Source organism: Scylla paramamosain, chromosome 31 (genome assembly GCF_035594125.1).
Source record: "Scylla paramamosain isolate STU-SP2022 chromosome 31, ASM3559412v1, whole genome shotgun sequence".
Taxonomy (NCBI): Eukaryota; Metazoa; Arthropoda; class Malacostraca; order Decapoda; family Portunidae; genus Scylla; species Scylla paramamosain.
Genome location: NC_087181.1, coordinates 15306500 through 15318999, shown reverse-complemented (window position 1 = coordinate 15318999; position 12500 = coordinate 15306500). Strand labels below are relative to the sequence as shown.

Below are 12500 nucleotides of genomic sequence, written 5' to 3'. Positions count from 1 at the left end.
GGGAGTAGAGTGGCCCCGCCTGTCCCTCCTCCCTCCCTCGCTCCCTCCCTGCGGCTCTCCCTCCCGCTTGCCCGGTTCTTCACCGCCCCCGCTGGCTCCTCCCTCCTTCTTGTGAAAATTCTCCGTGTTTGGAGGAATTACCCTCAGTGGCTGGTGTGGAGGAGACGGCGGGCTGACAGGGTGGTGGTGTGGATCCCGGTGTGTGTGCTGGTGTGGTCTCCTTTCCGGGGTGGCGGTGCTCGTGGGGCGTTTGCCAGCGAATCATTGACGGGCGTCGCGCTAGCCAGTAGTATTGTATTGGCGACGTCCGAATCTGCTCTCGCTCCTTGTATTACAGCCGGGTTGGGACTCCTCTCTCCTTAGCCGGGCAGTGTCGACACCTCTGCATCGAGACATTGGTGAAGGAAATGCAAATTGTCTCCCGCTGAATTGCATACAATGCGTAGCGGCGCTAAAAATAGATGTATGTTTTATCTGACGGCAGCCTAGTTGTTGCGTAATGCATGTGTTGATGGCGGTGTGGTGGTGGTGGTGGTGGTGGGAGGAGTGAGGCCTGTGGCAGACAGAGGGCAGCACGTTATGTATACACTGGCCGGGTTGATCTGCAGAGTTAGGCGCGCCACACTCTTACCCTTATTTGTCTCACCTTTCTCATGCACTTGCTAGGGGCGTGAGTGTGCACTACAGGAGGGCGTGGGACGGGGGTGATGTGAGTGGGATACGTCTCAGGCGGAGGCATCGCCAGAGGGAGAAGAAAGAAATGTGTGAGAGTGTGGGCGGGTGGCAACAGCGAGCGGGTGGCGGTAGTGGCAAGAGTTGAGAGGTGAGCTTAGTGTTGGACTGACTAGGCATCCGTGCAACACTGTTCACCGCCTCACACCCCGGCCCCTCCTCTCCCCCACACACAAGGGCATGAGGATTTCTTGATGGTGTAGAGGCAAACTAGTGCCAGTGAGAGTCATGGAACAGTATGGAGCCTACGCCGTGTCCCCGCCCCCGACCATAGAAAGGTAAATAAGTTGAGACATAACCAAATCTTGAAGAGTCGCGGCCCTTGCAACGTTAACCGAATTTGGTGGAAAGACGGGGTGGCGGTGATGCAAGTGGCCTGGGGCAATGCAGGCACTGACATGCACTAACAGGAGGGGCAGAGGTGGCTAATAACGCTTCGCTAACGTGTGACAGCCTTGCAACACACCACCCCGACTTCGCTGGCGGTGGTGTGGGCCTTAGCGAGCTGGCCAGGAGGTGCTGCTCGTCCCCGTGGTTCCTCCTGGCTGCCCCTTCACGCTTTGGGGTTTACTGTGCTTGCTAAGGGCGCTTGTCTCCCCTGCCACACGCCCCCAGCCCTGCAGCCCCTCGTCACTGCCGCCAGCAGGAGGGGGAAGAGTGCCTTGCCGCGGGGTGGTGAGGGAAGTCGCGCGGTGTTTTGGCGCTAAAGTGCTGTGCTGTGCTGTGGTGGCTGGGCAGGAGGACATAGGGTACTGTCATGCCTCCCTGCTTGCCTCGCCTCCTTGTCATGCCACTGTCATTCCTCACCCGAGCGACGTTTCGCCGCCTCCGCCACCCTCAGGTCGCCCCAAACATCAAGTCTCAAAGTTTTGTGCTAATATCCCGGCCCGCGCACCACCTCGAGTCACCATAACTCAGTGTCAGCCCCCGTCACCTTATTTAGCGGCCTGTGTGAGTCACCAAGTGAGTCATCATGAGGTGCTGCCCTGGTGCTGAAGTATTAAAAAAATGCCCACCGCCTCGCCCCAGGCCGGTGCTGCAGCACGCCCTGGGAGTGAAAGAAAATTAAATTAAATTAATTAAATCTACATAATATTTGGTGATGTCAATATTAGCATGAGTATTTGACTTATTATTTCTGATGCGAGAAAATTATGATGAATAAAAGAAATTCCAGTGCACTAAATTATTAATTGAATTATTAGTGTATTAACTGAGTTACTAAATAAAAAAAATTACACACCAAATACTTTTACTTCATAAGCAAAAGTTGTTAAAATCATACAAAGGATGAAATATGTAATTTGATTAAAATAACTCAAAAGATAATAATTTACAAATAACATTTATGGCTAAACTATGCATAAACATTTATACAGAAAAATTTTACACATTGTGTTGATGGATTATATTTCCTCTTTTTGTAATTTTCCATTCAATATCTGAAATGAGGCACAGACACCTTGTGGCGAGACAGTGGTGTGGTGCACCAGTTGTGTGTGTGTGTGTGTGTGTGTGTTTGCATCCTGGGAGGTGCTGGTGTGTGTTGTGCTGGTACTCACCGTGGTATGCATTCCATTACATCTTACCCTGTCTTACGCTAATATATATATATATATATATATATATATATATATATATATATATATATATATATATATATATATATATATATATATATATATATATATATATATATATATATATATATATATATATATATATATATATATATATATATATATATATATATATATACGCGGTTGTGTGTGGATGGGTGGGCAGATGTGCTAACTAGAAACTCTTTCAGTAATATTGGATGGAAACAAAATTATTATCATGGTAATATTTTGGAAAAAAAAAGTTTATTCAAGGAAATCTTAGAAACTGAAAAACCCGAGGAACCTTCCTTCAAATATCTGCTTTAAGATCTTTTCAAACAACTTTAAAAGTTTGTGCACCATCTTTACAGTTTTGCAAGGGCGAGTTTTGTTAAGATGAGGAAAGCCTTGTTTTATTATGAGTTGTGACTTCACAGTGCATCGCAATGACACGGTAAATCAAACCTTTATCTTACATATAATCTTATCTCCTAATAGTATTTTCTATCAAGAATATCCTTCCGTGTGTTTTTGTTAGTGTAATGTTAGCGAGGATCGAGGATCAGACTACCCGTGTTGAACAAAGCAGTGCATGATCACAACATTTAATTATCACAGCAGAATACAAGCATTGTCAAGTGTTGTGCCTTCAGTGTTGCAATCACGCTGCGTCACTGGCCGGCATGCACCCGTGAAGAAAACAGTTCAAATAAATTGGTGTAGATAATTTATTACTGTATCACAACCATAACTTTGACTTTACTCGAAATTCCGTTTGACATTGAACATAAACATTTACAATACAAAGAGATTAACTTAACAATTAGCGCAGCAGCACAAAAGATGAAGGTGTTAATGTAATGAATGTCTCCCACGCAAAGTAATGAATGCAAACCCTGAGTCAGTCACTTTGTCTGCATTATGATCAGGAAATGTAATTAGCATTTTCCTGAAGACTTGAAGATGCATACATCAGCATTGCCTGTCATTTCAAGGAGCATTATGACTCTTAATGCGATGAGAAATATTAAGAACAGATACTAAATCATAAGAACCATTCAGAAATATTTAAGACATGGAAAATGTATTTGAAAAAAAACTGGATAACTGCACAAATCAAGATAAATACACAAAAATTTAAACATTACACAATTAACTTAGCATTACAAACTGAGAAAAAAATAAACACAAAAAAAATTGATATCGTTTATAATTACCAGTACGTGGAGTGTTGAAAGAAGCAAACAAGCGTGGCAGAAGGGCTGAGGGTGGCGGGGAGGGAAAGACATTGTTCCCGAAGTGGAGGAATAAAAAGCACGAAAGCCGCAGTGAGGTAATGTTGAGCTACACTGAAACTACTGTGCGAGTACCAATAACATACCCTGGTGAGCTGGTCATTACAAGCCATAAACCGGTTTGATCCAAGAGTTCTCAAGCTTTAGGGTCGATCTTTTTTTCTCAAGGGGTTCAACTCGTATTATATCATTTATTATATATTTAAGGGTACGGTGGTAAGGGTGCAGTCCGTGTGAGAAGGGGGAGAGAGCAAGGTGTGATTCTGACCCCTTCCTACCTGTCTTCTTTCTCTTCCCCTTCCTGCCTCGCCCAAGACAGTAGTGCATCCTTGGGCATCTTCGCGCGGCCCTGCTCCTCTTCAGCCCTCTTTGGTCTTCAGGAAAACAGTGTAATGACCTCACTCAGGAAATACCTCGGTGACTTGCTGTTGTTGTTACTTGAAAGCCGAGGGTATGTGGCACACGACCGAAGGATTCTGAAATGTTACACCTCTCTCTCTCTCTCTCTCTCTCTCTCTCTCTCTCTCTCTCTCTCTCTCTCTCTCTCTCTCTCTCTCTCTCTCTCTCTCTCTCTCTCTCTCTCTCTCTCTCTCTCTCTCTCTCTCTCTCTCTCTCTCTCTCTCTCTCTCTCTCTCTCTCTCAAGGAACATTAACCATTACTCTAAGCTAAGGAATATGTACCAGGAGGAGGAGGAGGAGGAGGAGGAGGAGGAGGTGTAGGTTGAAGGTACTGCTACTATTTTTTTTTTTTTTTTTACTAGTACATAATGATTCTGCATTTTTGTGGTTATGGCTATTAGTGTGTAAGTGGTGATGTTATGTGATGTTATATTTCTCGCTGCTTCTTCACGCCTTCTCGCTGCTTGTTCTTCTTGCCTTATTGCTGCTTCTTCTTCTTCTTCTTCTTCTTCTTCTTCTTCTTCTTCTTCTTCTTCTTCTTCTTCTTCTTCTTCTTCTTCTTCTTCTTCTTCTTCTTCTTCTTCTTCTTCTTCTTCTTCTTCTTCTTCTTCTTCTTCTTCTTCTTCTTCTTCTTCTTCTTCTTCTTCTTCTTCTTCTTCTTCTTCTTCTTCTTCTTCTTCTTCTTCTTCTTCTTCTTCTTCTTCTTCTTCTTCTTCTTCTTCTTCTTCTTCTTCTTCTTCTTCTTCTTCTTCTTCTTCTTCTTCTTCTTCTTCTTCTTCTTCTTTTTGTTTCTTCTTCTTCTTCTTCTTCTTCTTCTTCTTCTTCTTCTTCTTCTTCTTCTTCTTCTTCTTCTTCTTCTTCTTCTTCTTCTTCTTCTTCTTCTTCTTCTTCTTCTTCTTCTTCTTCTTCTTCTTCTTCTTCTTCTTCTTCTTCTTCTTCTTTGTTTCTTAATTTTCCTGCTCTTTGTTTTCTCTTCTTTTTTCTTCTTTTTTGTTTCTCCATCTTCTTGCTCTTTGTTTCTTCTTCTTCTTCTCCTTCTCCTTCTCCTTCTTCTCCTTCTTCTCCTCCTCAAGTGATGGACTGCTCTGGCAAATGCATTGAACATGTCATTACTACATAACAACATTAGAAAAACACACTGAAGAACACAAGAACATTAACACAAGAATATGAGAACTTAAAAGAAGAACATAACGCAAGAACACAAAAAATAAGAACATATAAAAATAACATAAGAGAACAGCACAGGAAACAAATTAATACAGAAAACGCTAAAGAACATTAGAGAACACAAAAAAAAATTAAGATAACACATTAATGAACATAAAAACACACTCAAGAACATACACACACAAGAACTCACGAATTCAAGACATTAATTGCCACCGTGCCTCCTTTAAGTTCAATTACAATTTTTGCCACGGATTGTTCATGATGCATTGAGTGTTGCTGGACGGCCTCGCGTGATGGGGTTGAAAGTGTGTGGCTCTCAAGTGATCAGTTGTTTGTGTTTTTCTTTTCTTTTTTTTTTTTTTTTACTTTTATTTATTTTCCTTTTTTATTTTATTTTTGACTCTTGTAGATTTTTTTTTTTTTCGTGAATTTTGTGTTAGCATTATGATTATAAATTCTATGTCTAAGGGAGTGAAATAACTACTACTACTACTACTACTACTACCACCACCACGCTACTACTACCACCACGCTACTACTACTACTACTACTACTACTACTACTACTACTACTACTACCACAACCACCATCACGAGGTCCTTACTGTAGCACTGAGATATACTACTACTACTACTACTACTACTACTACTACTACTACTAATAATAATAATAATAATAATAATAATAATAATACCACCACCACTACCACAACCACCATCACCAGCTCCTTCCTATATTACTGTGAAATATACTACCATTACTATTGCTACCACCACCACCAGCACCACCACTACCACCACATAGCCCCTGCAGGAGTACCACAGTGGTGTCCCCCTCGTGTGTGTGTGTGTGTGTGTGTGTGTGTGTGTGTGTCCACGTCCATCACCACCACAGTTAACCATCACTATCAGCATCACCACCACCACCACCACCACCACCACCATTATCACTTGTTTCTAGCGGTTTCAGTCTCTCACTTTGCCACCACAACCGCAAACCACTGTTACCAGAATCGATTTTACAAACCACACCTACCACTTGAACCAGCGCCACTGAAATCGTTCGGAAAGTATATACGTGCTAATTCTATAAGTTCCTCTCGTTAGGTGTTATTTTTGCTACGTGATGAGGAGCAAGAGGAGGAGGAGCTGGAGGTGAAATGTGGTTAGCTTCGGGCGTTCCTTGAAGTCTCGTAGCGCTTTGGAAGTGTGGTGTTCAGAAGTCTCTTTCCTTCAGGGCGCAAGTATTTATTATCGTCTCGAGTGTTTAAGACTGAATTACCTTTTTTTTTTTAATTATTATTATTATTATATTCGATTTTCCTTTTTTTTTTTTTTTTTTTTTATCTTTCTTTAACGCTTGAGGAATTTTTTTTCGCCTTTTTTCTTGTTTCTTTTCGTTCCCTGTTCTCTCTCTCTCTCTCTCTCTCTCTCTCTCTCTCTCTCTCTCTCTCTCTCTCTCTCTCTCTCTCTCTCTCTCTCTCTCTCTCTCTCTCTCTCTCTCTCTCTCTCTCTCTCTCCCTCTTCTCTCCCTTTCCTCCCCTCCCATACCCTCTTATACCCAGCCCTACCCCACAGTACCCTCCCACACCCACCCATATCCTCCCATACCATTCACCACCCTCGGATCTTTTCACCTCGCCCCTCACTCCCTCCCGACACTCCACACCCAGGCCAGCATTAGTACCAGCATTAGTATTACCATTAGTAGCATCAGCATTAGCACACAAGGATTGAGGCTAAGACTGTAGGGACGAGTCTTAACCATTTGCGAGCCTGGTGCCGGTAAAGTGTACTACGATAAGTAAATAATGCAAGGTTTGAAGTAGCTTAGTTTTCTGTGGATAGGTTTATTATAGTAATTAAATATCAGCCTTTCTTCACTTCCATTCCCTCGAGAACATTGGTTGTGTGTTGAATTCCATTCCTGCTTCTGTATAGATGTGTAATGATTATCTAACCTAACTTAAGCATATAACTTTCTTTTTATATATATAGTTTACATTCATTCTCTCAAGAACTCCCTGCCTGCTTCTGTATTTCCCCATACTTTTGAATTGAACCGTTTCAGGAGGGATTTTACAAGTCACTTCTCAAAATTCTGAAGATCCTTTTATTTTATTTAATTTTTTTTTTCTGTATAGAGACGCATCTTCAGTGAGCCTTTTTATTTATTTATTTATTTACTTATTTATTTATTTATTTATTTTATTTTTTTGCCATAAGCCAGTACTCCTCTTACAAAAAAAAAATATACATGTAAGTAGATTGTGTTTGAATTCAATTTGCGGTGTTTCTTATCGCTAGATTGTGTCTGGTTAAGTATGTGATGTTTGAATGTAAGTATGTAAGTTTGTATTTAAGTATGCGTGTGTTTGTTATAGGCAGATTGTGTTTCGGAGAGTGTGTGGATCTTGTTAAAAGCAGAAGATTGTGTTTGGTTAAATGTGCGACGTTTGTTGTAGCCAGACAATGTTTTATTCAAGTATGCACGTGTTTGTTATAGGCAGACTGTGTTTGGTTAGGTGTGCCGTTCTTGTTGTAGGGATTTTATAGGCAAAGGATTGTGTTTTCTTTGGCACGCGGTTCTTGTTAAAGGCAGAAGATTGTGCGGCGTTATAGACAGAATATTGTGCTTTTGTTTGGCTAAGTGTGCAGTGTTATAGACAGAATATTGTGCTTTTGTATCGTGTTTGGCTAAGAGTACAGTGTTATAGGCAGAAGTGTTTACGTATTTGGCTAAGTGTACAGTTTTATATTGTGTTTTTATGAAGTGCCAGAGTTGTTGATAATTTCCAGCCCCTGAGCTCCCCGGGCCGCAGGCTAATGGAGTGTTGTGGAGTACAAATGTAGCGTGGATGCAGTGCCCCCGCTGATGCTTGTCTCCCCCGTAAAAGGCAGTGATTATGTGTGCTGTGGAGATTACCTAAGTTGACGTGATAGATTTAGTGGCATTATTTCCACCAGCGTAACAGGACTGGACCCTTGCTCTGCCCTCACCGTGTCTTTAATTACCACCTACCTGGATTTTACCTTCCTCCCCTACTTCACATACCCTGCGCTCTCTTACCTCGCCTCACCTCACCCCTGTCCTCCCATACCCTGCCATAAGTGGTTTACTGAGTCCTTGTTTTGTTTTTACCTTGCTTTTCATTACCGTCTACCTGAATTTGCTTTGCCTACCCTGCCATCCCCTATCGTCCCACATACTGTCTTGTCTTACCCTGCCATGAGTGTTTTACTGGCTCCTTCCTTTGCCTTTACCTTGTCTTTAATTAATATCTGTGTTTATCTTCGTATTCTACCTCCCCCCGCCCTCTCGTACCCTGTCACACCCTGTCAACCCTGCCTTGCGTGTTGGTTTACTGCGCTTCACCCCTGTTTCTGCTCTCTGGCTCCCTTCCGACCCCTGCCATGTGTTGTGTAATAAAGTAGCATTTTTCCCCTATTCAATTCTTTCATAATCCTTCTTTCTTCTTTTTATAATTTTCCTATTGTAATTTGACCTATTTCCTACCTATTTCTATTTTCATATTTATATTCTTCTTATTTTATTTTATTTTTTTCATGTTTCTAAATCCAAAGTACATTTCTCTATATCATTCCAACATTACCCATCTCATTCCTACATTTCGGAGTATTTTATCCTGTACCGCCGCAGCCTCACCTCAAAGCTTACTCAACCCTAATTAATTCCCCCTACCTTGGCGTAACCTTACCTGTCCGTACCCCTTTTGCTCTCCCTATGCACCTCTTCCCATTCTTAACCTCGCCTGGGTGTCTACCTGCGTAGTAATGCCTGTACTTCTTCCCCCTCACCTGTGTAATTAGCCATGACAATCGTATATGTAACTATTATTCTGTTTATTGCCTATTCAAGCTTATTTTTTTCTCTAACTAATCTTTACATGCCTATAATAATATCAGTTAGCCTTGTTATTATTTACCCTATGTCTATCAAACCATTTTTTTTTTATCTATTGACTATACAAACTTATTCATTCTCTATGTATGTGTGTTTCATATTAGTATGTGTATCTTGCCATTCTCTGTATATCTAAACACCATTATTATTTGAACTACTGCCCATACAATCCTTTCTTTATGTATGTCTGTGTGTCCTTTAGATTACTTAGCCTGTATATATCAAACTATCCTCCCAATCTCTTCCTTGCGCATTGACTTCACAATCTTCACCCTTGCTAACAGAGCCGTGGCATTCACCCTACCTTGCCTCGCCATGCCCTCTCTACTCTGCCTACTCAGTACCCTACACCCTGCCCTACCAACCCTATGTTCTCTACCCTACCATGCCTACCCATAGCCTCCATCCTACCCTGGCTAACCATGGTCTAACCCTACCTCATTCTACCACACCCTACCCAAGGCCCTGCCCTGCCCACCCTTATCCCCGTCACATGCCCACCACAGCCTTCCCTTTGCAGTCTTTCCTCACCCAAGTGTTACGTAACCCTTCCTCCTCCTCCTTCTCCTCCTCCTCCTCCTCCTCCTCCTCCTCCTCCTCCTCCTCCTCCTCCTCCTCCTCCTCCTCCTCCTCCTCCTCCTCCTCCTCCTCCTTGCCTCAATCCTCTTACACCTTTTCCTATATCAGTCTTAACCCTCCGCAACCGAGCCGCCGAGAGAGAGAGAGAGAGAGAGAGAGAGAGAGAGAGAGAGAGAGAGAGAGAGAGAGAGAGGGAGAGGGACCTTTCTTTAGCCACAGACGGGCACCAGTTGTCTGTGTCTGTATCTCCGTTCGTGTGTCTAACTTTAGCTTGGGGTGTGTGAGGTTCAGACCCCGCACAATTTCTGTCTGTCTGATGAGAGAGAGAGAGAGAGAGAGAGAGAGAGAGAGAGAGAGAGAGAGAGAGAGAGAGAGAGAGAGAGAGGGGGGGGGAGGATGTTACATAGATGTAGGCTGATGTTATGGGTGTTGTTGTTGCTTACTGTTTGCTGTTGTTGTTGTTGTTGTTGTTGTTGTTGTTGTTGTTGTTGTTTTCCTCTTCTTCTTCTTCTTCTTCTTCTTCTTCTTCTTCTTCTTCTTCTTCTTCGAGAGAGAGAGAGAGAGAGAGAGAGAGAGAGAGAGAGAGAGAGAGAGAGAGAGAGAGAGAGAGAGAGAGAGAGAATTAATTGATAAGGGAAGGAAATGTTATCATGATGTTGATGTTCAGTGTTATCGGACAAAGTCCTCTTGCGGAGAGAGAGAGAGAGAGAGAGAGAGAGAGAGAGAGAGAGAGAGAGAGAGAGAGAGAGAGAGAGGTGATGAGGCAGGTAATGAGGACCGGCGTGACTCACCTTGTGACTCACGCCGCCTCGCATTGGTTTGGTTCAGTATTGGAAGATTTGCCCTAAAAGACTGACTGATTAGGTGTGGTGGCGGTGGCGGTGGTGGTGGTGGCGGTGGCGGCGGCGGTGGTGGTGGTGGTGGTGGTGTTGATATTTTTTTTGTCTTATTTCTTTCCTCGTTTTTTTTTTTTCTGTCTTCTGTTTTCTTTCAGTTTTTCTTTTTCATTCTTCCTCTCATTAATTTTGCTTCTATTTTCTTTTTATTTGCTTCATTACTTTTTTCTTTTATTATATTTTTTTCTATTTTATTTATATCCTCTTCCTACATTATTTTTTCCTCTTTCTCATTTTTTTCCCCTTTCCGTCTTTCTTTTTCTTTTTTATTATTTTTTATGTTCTAACTATAATCAAATACCTGATACTTACAAAGCCATTTTAATGTTCACTTTATGCTCCTTGATATTGCTCACTGACATCTCACGCCTCTTATCTGTAATGGTGACGAGTCTTTATTTATTCTTTACTTTTCAAATGAATCTTAGTGTTGCGGGTTTAATTTAGCTTCATTTTATTTATCCGTTAGTATTTATCTCATTTTAACTTTGTGTCTTGGTTACGATCAAAGTTGAGTATGTGTTGCGTTATGGAAACTTGAACTCTTAGAAATAAAAGGAAATGTTTAATAGGAGATAATAGAAAACGGCATAAGAAAACTACAAGGAAATAAGGAAAATGGAAAGACCAGTTAATCTATACAGGGCAGTTATTTCCTCAACGTAAATAACTTAAAAGATGAAAAGTTAAAAAGAAAAGAAAGACAAGAAGAAGAAGAAGAAGAAGAAGAAGAAGAAGAAGAAGGAAGGAGGGAAAGATAGAAGGAAGATTAGAGGAACAATAAGAGGAATAAAGAAAAGAAAGATGATAAATGTTGAAAAGGAAAAGAAAGATAAGAAAACTATGAAAGAAAGGAAAGGAGAGATAGAAGGAAGATATAAGGCGGAAATGTAAAGGAACGAAATGTATATATATAAAAAAAAAAACAGAAATTTGAAGAAGAAAAGCATTGGTATGTTGAAAAAATATATGAAAAAAAATGTTAGTTTCTTACAATGTGAAAGAAAACGGTAACAAGAAGAACGACTTAAGTTAGATCGAGATACAAATGTCAGAAAAATTTTAAGAACGAAAAAAATAGAATCGGTGTTTGGGTTGTGTGAAAAAGTTGCACCATTTCGGAAAGCAGCGAATTGTGTGCGTACGTGAGCGGCGTTAAACACATATTGGTATTAATTTGTGTGTAGAGCGAATAGAGTCCTCCTCCTTCTTCTTCTTCATCTTCTTCTTCGTCTTCTTTTCGCTCCAATAGACTTCGTTCATTTTAAGTTTTGTACGGTTTTATGCTCTCTCTCTCTCTCTCTCTCTCTCTCTCTCTCTCTCTCTCTCTCTCTCTCTCTCTCTCTCTCTCTCTCTCTCTCTCTCTCTCCACCTTGTCTTTCATTCCACATTTCTCCTTTGCACAACATTCCCATCCTTTTTTTCCTCCTTTCCCTCCCTTTGTTCCCCTTCCATTTTTCCTCAGTACTTTACCTTAGTCTTTAATTTCTCCTCCCTTTTGTCTTCCTTCTACAAAATTTTTCTTCCCTTTCGTTTATTTTCTTTCTTATTTCTCCTCTTAACACATTACTTTAATATCAATTCCTTCTCTTATTTATTCCACTTTCTTCTCTTCCCTTTACGTTCTTCCTTTTTCTCCTTATTTAGCACTTCAACCTTCATTTCCTCTCTTTTATCCCATCCTTTCTTCTTCCCTTCCCTTTATTCTCTCATTTATCTTCGTAAAGCATTACTTAACCTTCCTTTCCTTTTCCCCCCAATCTCTCTCTCTCTCTCTCTCTCTCTCTCTCTCTCTCTCTCTCTCTCTCTCTCTCTCTCTCTCTCTCTCTCTCTCTCTCTCTCTCTCTCTCTCTCTCTCTCTCTCTCTTAGACAGGTGTTCCCGCACTTCATTACCTGTCCC

General features: G+C 41.5%; 1 protein-coding gene across 2 annotated transcripts in view; it reads left to right on the top strand.

Annotated features, from left to right (window-relative positions):
- Positions 1–825: 825 nt before the first annotated feature.
- LOC135088704 (insulin-like growth factor 2 mRNA-binding protein 1) overlaps positions 826–12500 on the top strand; it is a 90615-nt gene continuing 78940 nt past the window's right edge. Inside the window, exon 1 of one of the 2 annotated variants that reach the window (XM_063983668.1) lies at positions 826–1010. In XM_063983668.1, coding sequence (XP_063839738.1) covers positions 961–1010 — 50 coding nt within the window. In that variant the 5' untranslated portion in view covers positions 826–960. The remainder of the gene's footprint in view (positions 1011–12500) is intronic. The other variant, XM_063983667.1, reaches the window with a different exon arrangement.